At 41.8% G+C, this 22099-nt stretch overlaps 2 protein-coding genes across 2 annotated transcripts in view; one reads left to right on the top strand and one right to left on the bottom strand.

Moving 5' to 3' along the window:
* Positions 1-8735, bottom strand: part of LOC139752263 (diacylglycerol lipase-alpha-like) — a gene marked incomplete at its 5' end in the record, with an annotated part of 607140 nt that extends 598405 nt beyond the window's left edge. The window contains one exon of the mRNA XM_071668298.1: positions 8575-8735. Within this exon, the coding sequence (XP_071524399.1) occupies positions 8575-8735 (161 nt within the window). The remainder of the gene's footprint in view (positions 1-8574) is intronic.
* Positions 8736-18387: 9652 nt separating this feature from the next.
* LOC139757194 (uncharacterized) lies at positions 18388-19888 on the top strand. The gene is made up of 3 exons (XM_071677348.1): positions 18388-18463; positions 19082-19204; positions 19344-19888. The coding sequence occupies exons 1-3, from the start codon at positions 18452-18454 to the stop codon at positions 19611-19613; spliced, it is 405 nt and encodes a 134-aa protein (XP_071533449.1). The 5' UTR covers positions 18388-18451; the 3' UTR covers positions 19614-19888.
* Positions 19889-22099: the final 2211 nt, after the last annotated feature.

The raw sequence follows: 22099 nt of genomic DNA, 5'->3' as shown, positions 1-22099 counted from the left end.
CAAATAACTCACTTTAAAGGAGTATACATTTCCCTAACACTGTAAGCAGCGCAACATGGGCCTACAGGAGCCTTTAGATAAATGTCCCGAGTGAAACTACGACTCTCATAGAACCTGGTTCTGGGGAAATTATAAGTAAATAAACAAACATATCAATTATATTTTCTTATACGAACATATTCGCCATTTCCCGGGTCAGTGAGGTAGAGTCAAGAACAGAGGACTGAGCCTTAGAAGGAAAATCCTCACTTGGCCGCTTCTGTGTTCCTTTTGGAAAAGCAAAACAAAAGGGAGAGGATTTATGAATTCATACGTCAACAAGGAGACTGTGAGCTCCTTACAAACATGACCCACTTGGTAAGCACCACCTGCAAATTATCCACCAGACTGACCTACACCTACGAGAAAGTGTGATCCAACTACGTCACCAAGATACATGACAATACCCTCCTACGAGAGGTTAATTCTACAAGGAGACTATTCCGTGAACAAGACACAAGATGCCACCACTCCACCGAGGCATTAATCATCAAGGAATAACTACCAAAAATCAACAATTAGAACACGGGGCAAAGACAGGATACTCCAGTTACATGCCTCATCATCGCGTAACAGCCAATGACCGCGCAGCGCTACATACACACGTCCGCCTACACGTATTACCGAATTTCACCCTGCTACCCGCAATCACTCCCATTTGCACCACTGACCCATCCAAGAGAGAGCCCCGACCTTACCCAGGATCCAGAGCGTGTCAGTCGGCCCACACCCAATCCAGATGCTCAAGCTTAGGGTGGGGTGTGGGTGGTTGTATACGTATATATGAGTAAAGATATGATGTATATATATTTTTTTTTTTTTTTTTTATACTTTGTCGCTGTCTCCCGCGTTTGCGAGGTAGCGCAAGGAAACAGACGAAAGAAATGGCCCAACCCCTCCCCCCCCATACACATGTACATACACACGTCCACACACGCAAATATACATACCTACACAGCTTTCCATGGTTTACCCCAGACGCTTCACATGCCTTGCTTCAATCCACTGACAGCACGTCAACCCCTGTATACCACATGACTCCAATTCACTCTATTTCTTGCCCTCCTTTCACCCTCCTGCATGTTCAGGCCCCGATCACACAAAATCTTTTTCACTCCATCTTTCCACCTCCAATTTGGTCTCCCTCTTCTCCTCGTTCCCACCACATCCGACACATATATCCTCTTGGTCAATCTCTCCTCACTCATTCTCTCCATGTGCCCAAACCATTTCAAAACACCCTCTTCTGCTCTCTCAACCACGCTCTTTTTATTTCCACACATCTCTCTTACCCTTACGTTACTTACTCGATCAAACCACCTCACACCACACATTGTCCTCAAACATCTCATTTCCAGCACATCCATCCTCCTGCGCACATCTCTATCCATAGCCCACGCCTCGCAACCATACAACATTGTTGGAACCACTATTCCCTCAAACATACCCATTTTTGCTTTCCGAGATAGTGTTCTCGACTTCCACACATTTTTCAAGGCTCCCAAAATTTTCGCCCCCTCCCCCACCCTATGATCCACTTCCGCTTCCATGGTTCCATCCGCTGACAGATCCACTCCCAGATATCTAAAACACTTCACTTCCTCCAGTTTTTCTCCATTCAAACTCACCTCCCAATTGACTTGACCCTCACCCCTACTGTACCTAATAACCTTGCTCTTATTCACATTTACTCTCAACTTTCTTCTTCCACACACTTTACCAAACTCAGTCACCAGCTTCTGCAGTTTCTCACATGAATCAGCCACCAGCGCTGTATCATCAGCGAACAACAACTGACTCACTTCCCAAGCTCTCTCATCCCCAACAGACTTCATACTTGCCCCTCTTTCCAGGACTCTTGCATTTACCTCCCTTACAACCCCATCCATAAACAAATTAAACAACCATGGAGACATCACACACCCCTGCCGCAAACCTACATTCACTGAGAACCAATCACTTTCCTCTCTTCCTACACGTACACATGCCTTACATCCTCGATAAAAACTTTTCACTGCTTCTAACAACTTGCCTCCCACACCATATATTCTTAATACCTTCCACAGAGCATCTCTATCAACTCTATGTATATATATATATATATATATATATATATATATATATATATATATATATATATATATTATCCCTGGGGATAGGGGATTAAGAATACTTCCCACGTATTCCCTGCGTGTCGTAGAAGGCGACTAAAAGGGGAGGGAGCGGGGGGCTGGAAATCCTCCCCTCTCGTTTTTTTTTTTTTTTAAATTTTCCAAAAGAAGGAACAGAGGGGGCCAGGTGAGGATATTCAAAAAAAGGCCCAGTCCTCTGTTCCTAACGCTACCTCGCTAACGCGGGAAATGGCGAATAGTTCAAAAGAAAAAAGAAAAAAAAGATATATATATATATACACACAATGCTGAGACGGTGCAACACGAGTGTAATGCTCTTTCCCCGTAACACTCAAATAATAACGACAACATCACTGCACTTTATGGCATGCAGTCCACACCGGCGGATGTGGCCAGCTTCCTGAGTGCTGCAGGAGCCTCATACAGGATAGGAGGGACTTCTGAGGCAGGATGTAAGTAAGGATGTATGTGTAGTCCATTGTTTATCACATACGTACATATAAGTTTTACCTGCAACTTCAATTGTATCACCTCTCGGTTCACTTCTTTTATTGTCTAAATCTATTTTCCCATTTTAAACAATCAAATGCTGTGGCAGGAGGTTTGCAGTACACGTCTACAAAACCACTGATTCACAGGATACTGTTCCCGAGCAGTGTCGAACTCGTCCCTATACCTACGGTATGTCGTTATATTCCAAAGATCAGTTCTTCAATCACTTCATTCTGAGTAACATACGAATGTTGAAATCTTGTTTATCTCCTTCGTTGTTCATAATTTTCAGGGCACCAGAGAATGAAATGCCACGGACCTTCCACCTCAGCTCAGATGTCTCTTCCTGTGAATCTATTTCGATTCTTCAACAGCAAGTTATTTGTTCTACCACGGACCCCCCAGTGTCCCTTCAACCACGGAAGGGCACAGACGTCCCTGCTTTCCTCTGTCGAGTTTCCTGAGGGACGGGTCATCTATAACAGTTCCTGCCGTGTTGAACTAGGCACCGCGGCGGGTGACCGCTTCATGCGGCTACCAATACCCACTTGCTATACTTGGATTGCTCTATATAGCTCTGTCGACGAAGAGAGAGAGACGACATTCGCTGCCCTGCCCTACCGTACCGTGTGTAGAGGACCTGAGTCTCAGCAGGGGCGCGGCGCGAGCCAGGCCCGCTGGCTGTCAGCTATCTCAAATGCACTTGACCCCGAGGTTACACGCACCTCCATCCTGCCCCTTACATGCTAGTGAAAAAAGTTACTCTATTTTCCGCATGCGACCAACAACAATGGCCGCATATGAAAGAAATCTAACTTCCTTTACCACATAAGAGCACTTGAGCGAACACGACACAAGAGTTGTCTCCCCTGAAGAAACTGAGGACTTGGACAGTGACTTTGAGGAACACCTCCTGATCACACCTGCGACCGCGATGGCGGAGGACGAGCTCCCCCCCCCCCCCTCAACCAAACCCCACCATCAAGGTCACGTGATCAGCGCAAAAGAAAAATATTAACTTCCCACCAGACACAGGTACAGAGGCCAAATATCAATGGTTGACACACGTGTGGCGGAGGTATGCAAATGCTGAATTTCACCTCGTAAACAACGTTCAGTACCACGTCACCTGAATCAAAGATCGACAATTAGTCGAAGAACTGACCAACAGCGTTATTGAAGACAGACAAATACAGACAGAGACATACAAACGACCATGCACACCAGAGCAAGACTGCCGTCATCATCCGGACTTGATAACTACCAAGACCCACACAATTCCTCTTCAGAGTGAAGCATCGAGAATGTTGAACGCATTCAGAGGTAAAGCAGCAGTCATAGCAAACTCGCGGTCTCTGGCGCCTTCCCTCATCCCTGGGTGGATATCTAGCCTCCCCCACCAAGACGGTGGTGCTTCAAATGCCACAACTGGAGTCATGTGGTGATCGTCTACAGATCTAAGTCTTTCTGATGTGGTATACGTGCAGGGAGACATCCTACACAAACACGCAAGGACAAACATGACAATGAGGAAGCCACTGAAGAAAAATGCATAAACTCTTAAGCACTGTGGATTCAGGGAATGGCATCAGGACTCGCACTAAACGGCCACCTCCACTCCAGCGACCTGATGAGCTACCACAGCAAACACCCGACGATCCATCTCCTCCCACCGTGTCCGGCGGCGGCCGAGCTTCCGGAGTTTAACCATCACAAAACACGGTAACTCCTGGCAGGCCATGGAATTAGGTTAGTCTCCCCAAAGACAAAAGGAACCACTCGTTATCCCTTGTAAACAGATTATGGACAATAGTGATCTAGAACATAATGAAGTCATTATTGGAGTCCAAAGAAATATGAAAGAAATCCAAAAACAGAATGACATCACTGTTAAAGCGATCGATATTCGCTACAAATCTCCTGCAGTGATTTATGAGAAAATGTAAATGCTAAGTGATGATACTGATGCACACCAGCACGTAATAAAAACACCTGCACATGGTAATAAGAAGCCAAGCATGCATGAAGCTAGCGATGTACTATGTGAGAAATCCCAGTAGCTTAGTGAAGAGATTGATGTACACCAACAGGAGTTAGGAACGCCAGAACATAGTGAAGGGTAACATGTTCAAGTGTATTGCTGCACTCGGTGAGAAAATACATAAGCTCAAGTGAGAAAGTTACTGATCAGCGAACACATATAAGGATTTGAAACAAAAAAAAAAGACAAACAACGATATATCGCCGTCAGGAGGTACATTAAACTGAGGTGTGCACACAGTCATGGTGGTAGGAAGATGAATGATGAAGTTGAAATTATGGGTAAGAAAATAGTCCCCAACCAGCTTAATGGTTGAGGAATTAGAAACATAGTAGGGCATTCTGCAGTTACAGGAAATATAAGAAAAGTTGTGTTCAATTGGTCTAAAAAAATACATGAAAGAATTGACATAAGGGAGATCAAAGCAACCTTTAAAGAAAATGGCTAACAGGAACACTGCTTCACAGTATAGTGGAAACACAATACACAGCTGCAACATTGCCACTATGGGGAAGAAAAAAAATATTCTGACCTCCATCAGAAGGTCGTTACCGAAGACACTGAGGTCATACGTCTGCAAGAGTCGAACGCCTCCAGGCAAACCCCCAACGTAAATTACCCGATTACAAATGTTATAATCCTAGATCTACCAACACTTGTATGATGTGTGTAAGACAGTCACAACCTCATACACTAACATCCTCCCAAAAGCCAGATGGATTCCAATACCGCGGTATCAAGCTACATGTCGGCAATTCTACACTCAGTGAACTAAACGTCTACGTACCTGCTAACCTACTCCACCACCACACAGAGTTGCCTAGCACTCTTCATACTCAGCCTACTGTCCTAACTGCAGACCATAACGCGAGACACAATAATATGGACGACCTCTACACTAACACTTACGGCAGAGGTTTAATCTCACTCCTACATACATATGATGAGGATCAAATCATCAGTAAGAATCAACCAACACACATCTATGAAGGAATCCTTGACAAATGTGCATAAACGTGTCATACACAACTCACAGTTCTGATATCGCTGATGATGTTATGTCTCACCAGTGATTTAATATCGATTACAATATATATAGCTAATGTCAACTAGCTAATGTCAACTTACTTGGTGTCAAAATGAATATACTAAAAACTGATAGTGAAACAAGAACATGAAAATGGGTTCCTAGATTATATCTTTGACTGGTTGAAAGATTATGAACCCACAAATGAACAAACTTTTAATGTTTATGTTAACCGTGAGACTTCTAAAGCTTCTTTAAGCTAAAACAAACTAGATTTAGAGATTAGAGATAAAGCACCTCACAATAGGCCACATCAATACAATAATGACCCCGAGCTGAAACAGCTCAAATTCATAGCAAGCCAAAAAGGTCAAGGATGTAGACAACTTCGAACATCTAAAACTCTATAACTCGTTCAAACATCTTTTGCAGCAGCGAGGGAACGAATGACTGATCTTAGACAAAAATGAGTGAGAACAGTTTGTAAATCAAGACATTCTCAAGTCAAACCTGGAAGGGTATCAACAGAATCACTGGGAAGAAAAACAAACAAGTATCTCAATCTCAACCCGCTGCAAAAATCTCACGAATTAATCACGAAATGGGATCATACATCTGACTGTACCATGCTGCCACCTGAGACTTGTGATGTTTTGTACAGAAAATCCAAAAAAAATGAGTAGCTCTTCCCCAGTTCATGATAAGCAAGAAGCATAATGAATGTGATGTGCCATTTACGGGAGCTTGAACTTGATGTAAACCTTACCGGGGTTAAGGGCACTACCCCCTGGGGAGGATGCCATAACTCATGACATTTTGAGACTTCTAAAACGTTTACCTATTTTTATATTGGCTGAGACGGTACGGGTAACCGAGGCCCTAATCAAGAACATCTCACTAATTTTTTATATATACCCTAGCCAGAGCCAGGCATCCATTTTATCGACCAAGCCTGAGGGATAGGTGAACAGCTGGGTTGACAGCAGACCGACTGCTGCAACCAGGATTCGAACCTGTGCGCTCGACCCTGGGTGGCACGTGAATACGTCACGGTGAAGAACGCTAACCGATACACCAGAGGTTTGTAACCCATAATGAAAACTGTATAACACGAGTTATACCACAGGACATTTACCCTCCTCATTAGACCAACAGCCTGATTGTACCAGTACCTAAATACCATAAACATGGTGAATTTCGCTCCATTTCTCTGACTGAGATGTCTGGGCAAAACTTTCGAGAGGATGGACCACAACAGACTACTACACAGAGTCAAAGAATAAATGTCAACTAACTCACTGTTTCACACATAGCAAAAGTGTACACAAGTGTATCAGTGCCTCATCTTCAGTGGTCCTCTTTACAAATGTCCCCCGTCCTTTATAAGCTGCTCCTCTACTTCTAAGTCCACAAGAACATATATATATATCCCAAGCGAAGTTTGTCCATCCCGTATGCGTCAATAGCGTTGACATCCATTTCATGCACTACCACCTGCTTAGGTAGGAATCACTCCTTAGACTCGCCACTCACCCCAGCAGCACCCGCCACATCGCTCCGCACACCCTGGTTCCGGTCCGGGTCACGTGGTTGCCCTGAGGATTGACCCACATCACTCAAGGCTGACCGTTCCCCTGGGCCTGTGATGCCAGAGCTTTCAGTCTTTCACGTTGATACCCACGATGCCCCTGCTGACCACACAAGACATAGGATGGCGTGGAAACATTGCCACCTACACCTCTCCCCACACTCTCAGGTCTCAGCGGTTTCCTCCACTCATCCTAGTCTCTGCGTATCCGCTCCGCCACCCTCACTCTGTCATTTGCCCGCTGAACGAGCTCTTCCCACGATGCATGGGGATGTTCCTCCCACCACTTCTGCAGCTTCATGTCAATTTTACTATCTTTTAGATTCCCCCATACCCTAGTCCGTAACAACCACGCGTTTTTCTACGCCTCTCTGCCGTAGTTTCTGCAATTTTGCTCCCTAAACATACCAACATACTCCCACACACATTCCTGCTGCTGCTAAACCCGGGAATTGTTTCTCCTGCTCTACATAACTTAATTTCATCCCTAAAGCCTCCCTCGAACAATCGAACAATTCCCCTGGATTTTTCACACGCCTGTTGTCATCCCTCGTTAAGGCTGGTCACTCGGAATGAGTCACTGCCTCCTGAGTGAGGTCTGACCCTACAAGCCGACCTGCTATACATTCTGTGCATCCTTCACCCAATCGTCTAATTGCATGGTCTACCCAGACCTTCCTGAGAGTTTCTGAACAGTGTTGGATGGCCGGGAAAGAACACTGACTTTGGACCTCATACCAGCAGACACCCTCTCCCCTAATTTCACCACAGTTAGGACCAGCTGGTTAGTCAAATTAAGGAGGGAATCCTCAGTCCCTGGTGATACATATTCATCCCTGTCCTCCTTCATTTAAATCAGGGAGAGTGGGAGTCATCCTCCCGTTACATAATCATCCTCCGGCCCGCCATGCCGTATATACTACTGGACCCAACCAGGAATCAGTTATGTTAATTACCCCAAAATGCCAAACCCGCCCACGCTCAGCAACCAATTCTGTAATGAGGCGGAACTGTCGCTCTCAAACAAAAATAATACCAACAGCGGAGTACATACGGCTCGCCTTACCTCACTAACAGAAAAAAATTAATGTACAAATGAATTCCTGCAATGGTCACTGAAATGCAACAAAAATCTACTTGGTCATTTACAAAATAAACATTACAAGGATAATCTCTTAACAACTACGAAACAATCAACACAAGTCAATTTCCTTTCAGCACTACATCAAACTCCATAGGTCCTTGTAAATCTTACCTGGGACATTTCCTCTCCTTAGGGGATCCCTTGGTCTCATCGTGGCCGCCCGTGACACAAGGTAGCAGGTCAGATCTTGCTCTACAGTTCTCGGTATTGCACGTCCACTCACAGCCATCATGCCACAGCCGACGCCGGGTCGCCAACACACTGATTCCTGTACATAATCCAAATTACCCTCACTACCGGAAAGTCTCCTTATCATCACAAGAGTCTGTGACTCTCTATGCACCAAATACAACCTTGTTACACAACTGAGCCACATAGCTGCTTAGATAACGGCAAAATTTCTACCACACTGAAGGTTTCTGACTAAGTTAAAGTCTCCGGGTTCGTAACCAATGTTACCAACCTACCCGACACTCCGCAGGCCTACCAACCTCAACATGGTAACTTCCCTCGTGTATATATATATATATATATTCCTATGAGTCCACGGGGAAAATGAAACACGATAAGTTCCCAAGTGCACTCTCGTGTAATAATCACATCATCAGGGGAGACACAAGAGAGAAATATAACAGTCAGTTGATATACATCGAAGAGACGAAGCTAGGGCGCCATTTGGTAAACATGCGAATGTCCAAAACATACAACGAGCGTTCATACTTGTTTTACAAATTTTATTAACAATAAAGTTATCTAATTTGTATAGACCATCACTAATATTAAGATTATAATTCTTTGTGTATTTGATAATAGATGATTCAATGATATTTCTCGTGGTAGTAGAGTTAGATTTAATAACTGAGATGGCATTACTCCAGTCAATACAATGATCATAATTTTTAACGTGATTAAACAAGGCATTTGATTCTTGTCCCGTTCTTATACTATATTTATGCTGCTTAAGTCTAACAGAAACACGATAAGTTCCCAAGTGCACTTTCGCGTAATGATCACATCATCATGGGAGATACAAGAAAGAAATATAAGTCAGCTGATATACACGAAGAGACGTAGCTAGGACGCCATTTGGTAAACAAGTTACTGTCCAAGACAGACAACGATTGTATCATGAACTTATTATGTGGACAAGAAGGGGAATTGTTTACAAATTTTATCAACAATGAAACTATCCAATTTGTATAGACCTTCAGTAATATTAAGGTTATAATTCTTTGTGTATTTAGTAATAGAAGATTCGGTGATATTTCTCGTGATACTGGAGTTAGAGTTGATAACTGAGATGACATTACTCCAGTAATACAATGATCATATATATATATATATATATATATATATATATATATATATATATATATATATATATATATATATATATGGTTTCGGTGCATTATACATGACAGCTAGAGACTGGGTGTGAACGAATGTGGCCTTTGTTGTCTATTCCTAGCGCTACCTCGCGCACATGCGGGGGGGTGGGGGGGAAGGTTGTTATTTAATGTGTGGCGGGGTGGCGACGAAATGAATAAGAGCAGACAGTATGAATTATGTACATGTGTATATATGTATATGTCTGTGTGTGTATATATATATATATATATATTTTTTTTTTTTTTTATACTTTGTCGCTGTCTCCCGCGTTTGCGAGGTAGCGCAAGGAAACAGACGAAAGAAATGGCCCAACCCCCCCCCCCATACACATGTACATACACACGTCCACACACGCAAATATACATACCTACACAGCTTTCCATGGTTTACCCCGGACGCTTCACATGCCTTGATTCAATCCACTGACAGCACGTCAACCCCTGTATACCACATCGCTCCAATTCACTCTATTTCTTGCCCTCCTTTCACCCTCCTGCATGTTCAGGCCCCGATCACACAAAATCCTTTTCACTCCATCTTTCCACCTCCAATTTGGTCTCCCTCTTCTCCTCGTTCCCTCCACCTCCGACACATATATCCTCTTGGTCAATCTTTCCTCACTCATTCTCTCCATGTGCCCAAACCATTTCAAAACACCCTCTTCTGCTCTCTCAACCACGCTCTTTTTATTTCCACACATCTCTCTTACCCTTACGTTACTTACTCGATCAAACCACCTCACACCACACATTGTCCTCAAACATCTCATTTCCAGCACATCCATCCTCCTGCGCACAACTCTATCCATAGCCCACGCCTCGCAACCATACAACATTGTTGGAACCACTATTCCTTCAAACATACCCATTTTTGCTCTCCGGGATAATGTTCTCGACTTCCACACATTTTTCAAGGCTCCCAAAATTTTCGCCCCCTCCCCCACCCTATGATCCACTTCCGCTTCCATGGTTCCATCCGCTGACAGATCCACTCCCAGATACTTTCATACTATTCGCCATTTCCCGCCTCAGCGAGGTAGCGTTAAGAACAGAGGGCTGGGCCTCTGAGGAAACATCCTCACCCGGCCCCCTTCTCTGTTCCTTCCTTTGGGGAAAAAAAAAAAAAAAATGAGAGGGGGAAGATTTCCAGCCCCCCGCTCCCTTCCCTTTTAGTCGCCTTCTACGACACGCAGGGAATACGTGGGAAGTATTCTTTCTCCCCTATCCCCAGGGATATATATATATATATATATATATATATATATATATATATATATATATATATATATATATTGGGAAGGATCAGTTTTGCGCGTGATCAAGATATTCCTATGACTCCACGTGGAAAATGAAACACGAAAAGTTCCCAAGTGCACTTTCGTGTAATAATCACATCATCAGGGGAGATACAAGAGAGAAATATAACAGTCAGTTGATATACATCGAGGAGACGAAGCTAGGACGCCATTTGGTAAACAGGCAGGCGGAATCCGGTAGCAGCTCTCTCTCTCTCTCTCTCTCTCTCTCTCTCTCTGCTTTTGCAGACAGAAAAGAATTATCATACACATACGCCATCGTTCTCAGAAGGTGTTGGAATGGACTAAAAGGGTTAGAATAATGATAAAAACATAATAAATCATGACTACCATGTTTAATGTATTGTATGTAGCTCAAAGGGGGGATTAATGCCTCAGTTGTCTATAGTTCAAAGGCGGGAATAATATCTCCATTAACCCCGCTCGGACATGTCCTTAGGGTGGATGGAGGTGTTCATATACCCCCACCATCTGTGTTTGTGCTGATAATTGTCTTTGAACACAAACTGATTCTATATAGTTCCATATGATACAATAATTTTCCATAGTATTTGCTGAGGCTAGGAAAGAAATAAATTGATGCATATGTTCTTTACACTTGATAAACCATGATCCATGATGATGCAACATTTTAGCACCATAAGAAGAAAAGTTTAACATCTGCCACTCCCACCCATCTCTATTCCCCACTGAATATATCATCATATGAATAATAGGGTCAACCTTAACACATTTGGGGTAACAATTCAGTTTCTGTCAGGGTAAAAAGCATTCATAGAAAATGTAATACATTAAAGGATAGACTATGTATTTTGTACGTATAAACGGAGTTTCAGTGATTTCTCTCCTGTTCTTAGATCGAAACTTATATTTCATTCGAGGTTTCTATTTTCAACTATTTCTAGGTAAGTTATGCCAAGAATATACACTTTTTCCTTATAATGAATGTAGTTTTGTTTGAATTTCACAAGAGCTGGGATGAATTTCATGGACTTTTTATGCAAAAAATCATGAGCTCATGCCTTGTGTAAACTTAAGTGATAGAAAGCGACTCTTTGTATACCGCATATCAACAGAAATTTATATTTTTGTTAATCAAACCATATCTTTTGAAGGTAAGCCCTGCCGCATGCGGTGGCTTTATTGTAAGGAGTGTAGTGTGTTCAGATGAGAATGTATGATTTCAGTGAGTGTATTGTGTTAAATCAGTATAACTATATGAGATATACAATTTCAGCTTAGGCAGCCACCTTACTGACTTCTGAATATGGAAGAAAAATATCAGAGGAGGTAAAGCTCCAATTTAGGATTATCACAGAAATAACATGGATTTGGATGAAAAGCATATCAATGGACTCTATATATCTAATAAGTTAATTCATCTGTTTCACTCTGCCTCGCTATTATTATGAATACTGAGTGATTTTTTCGTAACTGATGGTGTAACGTTAGTTAGGAAGAGTAACACTTTTGGAGTATGATTTTGAAAATTATATTTCATGAAATGATTTTAATATAAATGGAAAAATGTGGGAATATATTATATATAGCTGGTGCATTTGTAAGAAGAAAAAATCAACAGAAACTATGAAAACCTTCAACTATCCTCCCTTGTACTCAAGATCTATCCTAATCTTACTGTATTAAATAGAGGCGTGGGCATCTTCCATCTCTATGTGACTGAAATAGATCTCTGAGACGGCAACATGGATACGTGTTAACTTTAGTAAAAATGTTGGATATGACTAAAGATCACAGTCAAACATCTTTCCTGTGCTGCAGTACAAACAAGAAGTAAATACCTTCGTGCTCTGTACATAATGTGGCATGTGTCCTGCACGAGCCCTCATGGCCAGAGTGGCCACAAGATGTTTGGGGAGGGGATGTGGTCTGGGAAGGGAAGAGGAGAGCTATGCTAGGGGTGGGGAAGTAGGGGAAGTTAAGAGCTCTGTCGTGGAAGGAGTTTAGGGAAGGGAGGAAGAGGCCATTCTGGGGAGAGAGAGAGAGAGAGAGGGGGGGTTATAAAAAAAGAAGTGTCCGTGTCCATTATGTCTGGCCACTTGAATTCAAAAATTGATTGAGTTGTCGAAGCCAGATTCAAGAGGTTACTGTCTGAAATACTAACAGTCTCCTACAGTTTACTGCGATGCAGATGGCAACGAATGACTAAAAGGGGGAGCTGAATTTGACATTGGTTCATCATATTTCTACACGTAATTTCTTGAATATATCTGTATCACTGTTAACTTAGAACACGACTAGTTGTTTCCTGTGGTGCTTGTGTAGTGTTTAGGGAGCTGAATAACAGTTGTACAGCTTGATCTTGACCGTACATTCTTAATTGAATGATGTTAAATAAGACGATAAGGGTTATCTAACTCTCAATCTATGTAATCTAATGGAACTGTGCGAAAAAATTGAGATATCCAAATTACATTTTTCCCGAATAGAATATCTCAGCGTCATATGTTAACGAAGAAAATCCCCGGCAGAGAGCAGTACACTTTCCTCTGCATCAGTGTGGCAGGGTGTTGAGTGGACTCGGGAAGGCCCTGGCTTGTGGCTTTTGGATGATCGTTATTGTTTAAATGTGTGATGACTGCGTGATCTTTCAATGCAGTTTTATTCTTCATATACCTCACCTTATTACGCCCTTCTTTTCAGGCATGATTTCAAACCTCACATATATATTTTACATATCTTTTACATATGGTATACTGTACATACTCCAAAATATCATAGCTACACATTTTTTACATATATACATATCACTTACAAGGACAAAGTATTGTTTACATGAAATCTGAAAAAATATATCAAAAAGTAAGCATGGATACAGGGGAAACTGTTTCATTTATTCATAAAATTCCTGCGATGTGGGCAACCATAATGACGTAGTTACACTCCAACGATTCATGGATGAACGTGATCATATTTTTGCCACTATTGTTTGGTTGCTGGTCACTTGTGTGGATAAAAGATGGAATCATATGTCGTCTGAGAATTCAGTTGAGGGTGGGAATCATTAACCCACATACATGACATAAACCAGTCCTCGGTAAATCTTCATATGAGGCACATAGTAGAAGACTTAATATAAAAGTAGTCCTAAGAATATATGGTGTGAGAGGAAAGCTGCAAAAGCAATGAGTTTTTATCAAGGATGTAAGGCATTTGTACGAGTAGGATGAAAGGAGGGTGAATGGTTTCAAGTGAAAGTTGGATTACGACAGGGGTGTGCGATGTCTCCATGGTTGTTCAATTTGTTTATGGATGAGGTGATGAGGAAGGTAAATGCGAGAGTATCGGAGAGAGGGGCGAGTATGCTGTCTATGGGTGATGAAAGGGCCTGGGAAATGAGTCAGTTGTTATTTGCTGATGATACAGTAATGAAGGCAGATTCGAGTGAGAAACTACAAAAGTTGGTGACTGAGTCTGGAAGAGTGTGTGAAAGGAGAAACTTTAGAGTGAATGTGAATGTGAAGGTTATCAATTTCAGCAGAGATGAGGGACAGGTTAGTTGCAAGTGTCGTTGGATGAAAAAGTTGGAGGAAGCGAAGTGTTTTACATATCTAGGAGTGGACAAGGCAGCGAATGGAACCATGGAAGCGGAAGCGAGTCATAAGATGGGGGAAGGGGACGAATGTTCTGGGGGCACTGAAGAATGTGTAGAAAGAGAGAACGTTATCTTGGAGGGCATAAATGGATATGTTTGAGGGAATAGTAGTCCATACTATATCATATGGATGCCAGGCATAGGCTGTAGATAAGGCTGTCAGAGGAGGGTGGATGTGTTGGAAATGAAATGTTTGAGGACAATATCAGGTGTGAGGAGGCTTGATTGATTAAGTAATGAGAAGGCTAGAGAGATGTGTGGTGATAAGAAGAGTGTAGCTGAGAGAGCTGAAGAGAGTGTGCTGAAATGGATTAGATATATAGAAAGAATGAGAGAGGAAATGTTGACAGAGGCCACATGTGTCGGAACGGGGAAACCAAATTAAAAATGGAAGGATGAAATGAAAAAGATTTCGAGCGATCGGGATCTGAACAAGCAGGAGGGTAGATGGCGTGCACAGGACTGAGTGAACTCGAACGAACTGGTATACTAGGGTCGACGTGATGTCAATGGACTGAACCAGGCATGTGAAGCGTCCGGTGTAAACCATGGAAAGGTCTGTGGTACCTGGTTGTGGATAGGGGGCTGTGGTTTCAGGTGTACTAAACATAATAGCTACAGAATGGATATGAGTGGATGTGTGCTTTTCGTTTGTTCCCGGTGCTATCTGGCTAGCGCAGGAAACGGCAATCAAGTATAAAGAAAATACGAAGGATGATGTGTATCAGATAATTTGGAGTTAATGCATAAGTATGTAAGCAGAACCCAAGATGTCCTCACCTAACCTCGTCCAGTAGGAATGTATCAATATAATTGCATTTGTTATACTGGAATTCCATGGTTGCTTCATGTGGTGCTTGTTTACTGACGTCTAACACCAAGTTGCCCTATACCGCAATGTTGGCTCGCTTTCCCTCATCTATAGGTATTATTTTGGTTTTGCTCCCGTGAGCTGGCTGCTTGTGTGCCCCCACCACTAGCTAGACCACGCAATACTCGGCAAGCAGCAGCGTCTCATGTTTACTGTGTGAACGTTGGGAGCTCAATGGTAGTCGCTTTGATTACTACTTTTCTCAATACACCTTGAAGCTTTGGAACTCTTTATCCTCTCATGTCTTTCCCATTAACAATGACCTGATACATTTTAAAAGACAGGGTTTTCACTTCCTCTAAAATTCGTATATACTTTCGCTTATCCCTTATTTTTTTCTTTCATAATCCGCTAAATATATCAATTAAGGCCCAGCTTTGATATAGACTTTTGTCCGTGACTGGAGTTTTCAACATGAAAAAAAATCCTTCGGCAGGATCTTTGCTGCAAATCATATATTATAGATTGGTCAAACTCTCAAGAAACATAAACAAAAAGATCAACACAAACTATAAACATTCACAAGAAAAGGACAACTGATTAACGTAACATCAATACACAAATACTCCAAATACGACACTAATCAAAACAACACGTAACTTACACAATTACCTCGAGACGGTTCACACATGCAGGAAACACCGGTGCCTCTCCACTATACACCCTCCACGACACCAGAAATAATAATCAGCTGGCGGCCTCTGCACCACAACCCCCTTGACCCAGACGTCCTCATGTCCTGGGCTCCTCTAGGACGGTCTTCACAAGGACTTCGTCCGCAACTGAACCTCAGCGGGACTTATAATATGAAGCGACTGGCCATAAGTTACTCTGAGTCTCGGATTCTAGTCCCAGGGAAACAATTGTCTCTAGTGAAACGTAACTTCAGGTCTGTCTGGCAACTCAACAGGAGAATGCTAACGGTGTTGACATTGACTCAGTTTTGTCTTGGAGCTGTATAAAAGTTGTCTCTCTCTCTCTCTCTCTCTCGTTCTATGCTTCGTTCTTTCAGTTTTAATCGGGATAAACACACCTTAGAAACAGAGCAATAGACATTATGGAGTAGCCTAGTCGATATCAACTGTAATCGGGATACGCGCACCTTATAAACAGAGCACTAGCCATTAAAGAGGTAGCCTAGTGCATATTTCCCGCTCAGAGTAGAACTAATCATAGCCTAGTCACCATCTCGTGATAAAACTATCAAATAACTGCTGTAGCTCAGACGAACATACGAACTGGCACAAGAAGTTAGATAGACAACGAGAACACAGAGATGGTCGGATATGACTACATACAAATGACGCAAATGGGCAATTGTCATCCCGGACGGACTCTTGTCCTTGACTGGAGCCTTCAAAACAGAAATAAAAAAAATGCATGTGTTTAGCAATAGATTCTCATTCAGCATGCTTAATAGCATCTATGGTGGAATTTTGATCAAAATTCAAGGTTTAGAAAAAATCATGAAATATTTCAGATATTTTGCTTGAAATCTTGGTGTGATTTTAGTGAAATTTTCGGTGTGATTTTAGTGAAATTTTCAAGTTCAGATGTTAATGAGAATCTCAGCATAGATGTTATTCCTTATGCTGAATAAGAGTTTGGAGAGAAAATTTTCCGTTTTCTAAAATTGTGCATGTTATGAGGACGGGTTAATTTCATTATATTCACTTGCTTATCACTTTAATCATTAAACCCAGTATAAGCTTGTGGCAATAGCTTTTCATTCAGCATTCTTAATAGCACGTATGTTGAAATTTTGAAAAAAAATTTAAGGTGTGCAAAAATTTACGTCACCAAAATTTCAAGCAGAATATGCTAGAAATCTTGGTTGACATTTTGGTGAAATTTTCATGTGCTTCAGATTTAAATGAAAATATCAGTATAGATGTTATTTCTTATGTTGAATAAGAACTGGGAGTGAAAAAACTCTATTTCCTAAAATTTTCCATGGTATTAACTCTTCGGTTGATTACCTTAATATCAATTTCCTAATCATTTGTCTTATTAGCCTAAGTATTTGTTTTTGGCAAATGATTCTCATCAAGCATGCTTAATAGTGCCAAAGGTGAGATCTTTAGAAAAATATCTAAGGCGTTCCAAAAGTCACGAAAAATTCCGGGTATTTTGCTTAAAATTCTGGTGGAATTTTGGAGAAAATTTCTTGAGCTTTAGATTTAAATAAAAATCTCAACATAGATGTTATTCATAAGCTAAAAACGAATTTCGAATGGAAAACTCCATTTTCTATTACTGTGCAGGTTATTAACACTTGGTTTAAATTTCCTTAATACATATTTGCTAATTACTTGACTAGTTAACCTAAATACAAGTTTTTGACAACAGATGATAATTCACCCTGCTTAACAGTACGTCGACCACAGTACACTACATCGCTCCAAGTCACTTTATCCCGTGCATGCCTTTCACTGTCCTGCATGTTCAGGCCTCGATTGCTCAAAATCCTTTTCACTCACTTCTTCCATCTCCAATTCGGGCTCCCCGTTGTCCTTATTCCTTCCACTTTTGACAACAATACGTCCTCTCTGTCAACCTCTTCTCGCTCGTTCTGAAAGCAGGGTATGTGTATTGTGTTTAAAGAAGTGTTAATCTTAACTGCATTCAAATTTCACTTTCTCTGAATGATGAAAATCTGGTCTCATTGGAACCTTGGCTAATAATGACGGTGGAGAAGAAAAGCTGCTGAGTAAGGATCCTGCTGGAGGTATAAAACCTGGCCGGAGACCAGGGAGAAGCCAGTGCCTGCTGAGCATCCCAGCACTACACTACCAACATGTTCATCTCTGTGAGTTGGCCATACGTTGGTTCAGTGTGAAGGGTAATCTGGCAGAACACTTTATGACCAGCTTGAAAATTCAAATAATGTTGTTATGAAATTCAAGTCGTTCGGTATTAGTGGTGGAAATGGATAATAAGAGAAAGAATCGAGTGGTCCCTATAGGCTGTTAATACTATGAAACTGCATGAAGTCCACGAGGATTTCTTGAAATGTAAAAGATTCATCAGAAGTGTCTTATTTTGTTACATAAGTTATTGAATATTCAAAAAATCATGAATGCTTCAGTTATATATAGAGGCATAGATAAGTCAACTTTATGAAAAGAAAGATCAAACTTTATGATCTCCTGAATGAAAGAATGATACGCTTAGGAAATAGATATATATGAAAAATACCACTCTCAGAATATAATAGAGGTAATACAGTCATCTAAGTTAGTGTATGTTCTTTAGATCCACGGTATGGGCGAGTGTGTAGCAGCTTCGCCTAAACCATCAGGATCACTGCCATTATAACAATGCATCCCCTGGTCATGGTGTTAGTCCTGTATTCTCCTTACCTTAATCTGTGACTTCATTTTATCTATGGATACATTTCGTATATTGTGACTCAATCTTCCTGCAGGTGCTGCTGGTGTGCCTGCTCGTGGCCGGGGGTAAGGCTCTCCCAGGAGGCTTTGGAGGAGGATTTGGAGGTGGATATGGAGGAGGAGGAGGTGGAGGAGGAGGCTACGGAGGCTATGCCAATGTACGTCTTAATGTCTTCCAAAATTATTCAGAATGAGAACATTGGTATTGATGTCTTTTATCGAGATATTCAAGAATAAACGAGTAAAACATGCCAAAGAAGTGAAAAAGTAATACGGACTCACACTCTATGTCCACAGGTGGCCCTGCCTTATGGCTTCCGATACGGGGTATCGGCCGGCCCCACCAACTTCGGACAGTGGGAGGGCGGCGACGGTCATGGTAACGCCCAAGGAAAGTATTACGTGAATCTGCCTGATGGTCGCGTGCAGAAGGTCCGCTACTGGGTTGACGGGAGCGGCTACCATGCGTCCGTGTCGTACCTGGGCACCGCTAAGTATCCTGCCTCCTATGGTCATGGTGGTGGTGGTGGTGGTGGTTATGGTCATGGTTATGGTTATGGTCGATAACACTACCATGAACCACTGCTGAGGAACATGACCAGTTATGTGCACTCTCTTGACTGAAGTTATCATTCAAATCTAAAATCAGGCAAATCTAAGAGATTTTCTTGTAACATTGGCCAAACATTCTGGACCATATATGACACCATTTCCAATCAACAGCTTAGTATTTTTTTTCTAAGCAGCCTGGAGCCCCTCTCACGCACAACTAGGTACTGCACCAGCTGAACGAACATTTGTAATATGATAATTTAGCTCTCTTATAAATTTCATTACTATTTGTTGATTTTGTGATTGTCTCATATATACATAAATGTATGTACATATCAACTAAATAAATACGAATATACATATCGGGGTATGCTTTACATAATTCCAATCTATAAGTGATGTGATGCCACGTAACCCATGTGAATACCAAGTCTACACACGCTTTTCCATTCCTAAACCCATTTTCCTCACCACCAGTAAAGGCTTCGCCAGTTTGTTTGACTCAGGCAGTTATAATGCTATGTTGCCAGCTGTTATAAACAGACTACTTACATTCTTTTAATAAGTTACTGAATTTCTGATAAGACTTTCACCATATCATTATTGATGAAGACTAGATTGATATCAAAATTTTCAATAAAAGATGAACATTAAGCAAGTTCTCACAATAGGATAATACTAATAAGATTTTGTTCACAAATGATTCTTTAGTTTGAATATTGTAAAGAGATTTTCTAGGAAGATTACAAGTTAGATCAAGGAAATGTATGGGATACTGTAATTTGTAACTAATATAAATGACATTGGTTATGAATTACAGTATCTAAAACATTTCCTTAATTCAGCTTGCATACTGATGGATAGGTGTGCCAAAAAGACTTTTACACATAAATATTTTGAAAGCAGCTGCTGGTGGGATGTCTATTCATATCTTGGCGGAGACTTGGGTTAAGTTTGTAAAGGCTCTGGGAAAAGTGGAAATCATATGGGTGGTAAGAGGGTTGGGAAAGTGAGCGATCTTGGATATGAGACTTGTATGAAGAGATACCAGGCGAGACCAGGTGAAGAATAACAAAGGGAGAAAGCAAATGAAACTAGGGGAGGGGGAAGGTATGGAAAATATTTAGGGAGGCAATGGACGGAGTGGGGGAAATGGTGCATGCGAGAGTCTTGGAGAGAGGAGAGGTCTACAATCTGTCGGGAGTGGGAGAATCTGAGAGGTGGTGAGTCAGTTACTGTTTCCTGATGACACAGTTCTTGTGGCAGATTTGAGTGAGAAACTACAGCCGTTTTTTCTTAGTTTGGAGGATGTGTGAAAAGAGAAAGTTGAGAGCTAATGAAAAAAGAGTAATGTAAAATAGTTTAGCAGTGGAAAGAGACAGGCTGGCTGCAGTGTGAGTTTGAATGGAGAGCACCTGGCGTATGGGAAGTGTTTTAGACGCGTAGGAGAGGACATGACACCGTATGGATCTATGGGGGCTGGGAATGAACCATAGGGTGGGTGGGTGTGGGGATTAAGTCACTTGGTTCACTAAGAAGGGTGAAGACAAAGCTTCATACGTTTGAAGATCCAGTAATCCCAACGGAGTCGTACTGATTCGAGGAATAGGCCCTAGATAACAGGAAAATTAAATGTTTAAAGGACAGACAACATGTTTTGTGAGGATGGTTGATCAAACTAGAAATTATTGGGTGAGCGAGTAGGATGTGGAAGGATGGAATGAAATATACACTGCTTGATTGAGTCCTGAACATGCAGGAGGGTGTGAGGCGTGCATGGGATACAACGAACTGGTATACAGCGAGAGACATACTGTCAGTTCGTTGAACCATGGCATATGAATTGGTCAGGAAAACCACAGAAAGGTTTCTTGGGCTTTGTTACGGGCAGGGGTCCCTGGTTTTCGATGCATTAACATGACAGATAAAGAGGCGATGTGAGCGAATGACACCGTTCATCGTCTGCTCCTAGCATTGGTTCGCTATGCAGGAAACAGCAAGCAAGGCTGAAAATCTCTCTCTCTCTCTCTCTCTCTCTCTCTCTCTCTCTCTCTCTCTCTCTCTCTCTCTCTCTCTCTCTCTCTCTCTCTCTCTCTCTCTCTCAATTATATGAAAACCTCTGAGTCGATTATCAGAGATGAAATCCGGAACACAGCATGGTTTTAGAAGACGCAGATCATGCCGCACAAACCTCCTTAAATTCTATCATACATTATTCAGTAACCATGACAAGACAAAGGCAATAGATATATCCGAAGTTACAGAAAGCATTCGACAAAATTCTGCACGTTAAACTGATGCACAAAGTCCGGTCCTTGGGGAGTACTGGTCGCATAGAAAACTGGATAGATGCTGGTTAGGTGATATGAAGCAGAGAGTCGTAATGAATGTGGAATCATCACAATGGTCACCCGTCACGAGTGGAGTCATCCAGGGACTCGTACCAACGACATTATTGATGCATGAAATAAGCTCCAAGATAATGTCGTTCAGTGCAACAC

The sequence above is a fragment of the Panulirus ornatus genome, chromosome 2, assembly GCF_036320965.1.
Source record: "Panulirus ornatus isolate Po-2019 chromosome 2, ASM3632096v1, whole genome shotgun sequence".
In the NCBI taxonomy this organism is placed as follows: Eukaryota; Metazoa; Arthropoda; class Malacostraca; order Decapoda; family Palinuridae; genus Panulirus; species Panulirus ornatus.
Note: the sequence above shows the minus strand (reverse complement) of the source record. Positions and strands in the feature narration are given on the sequence as shown.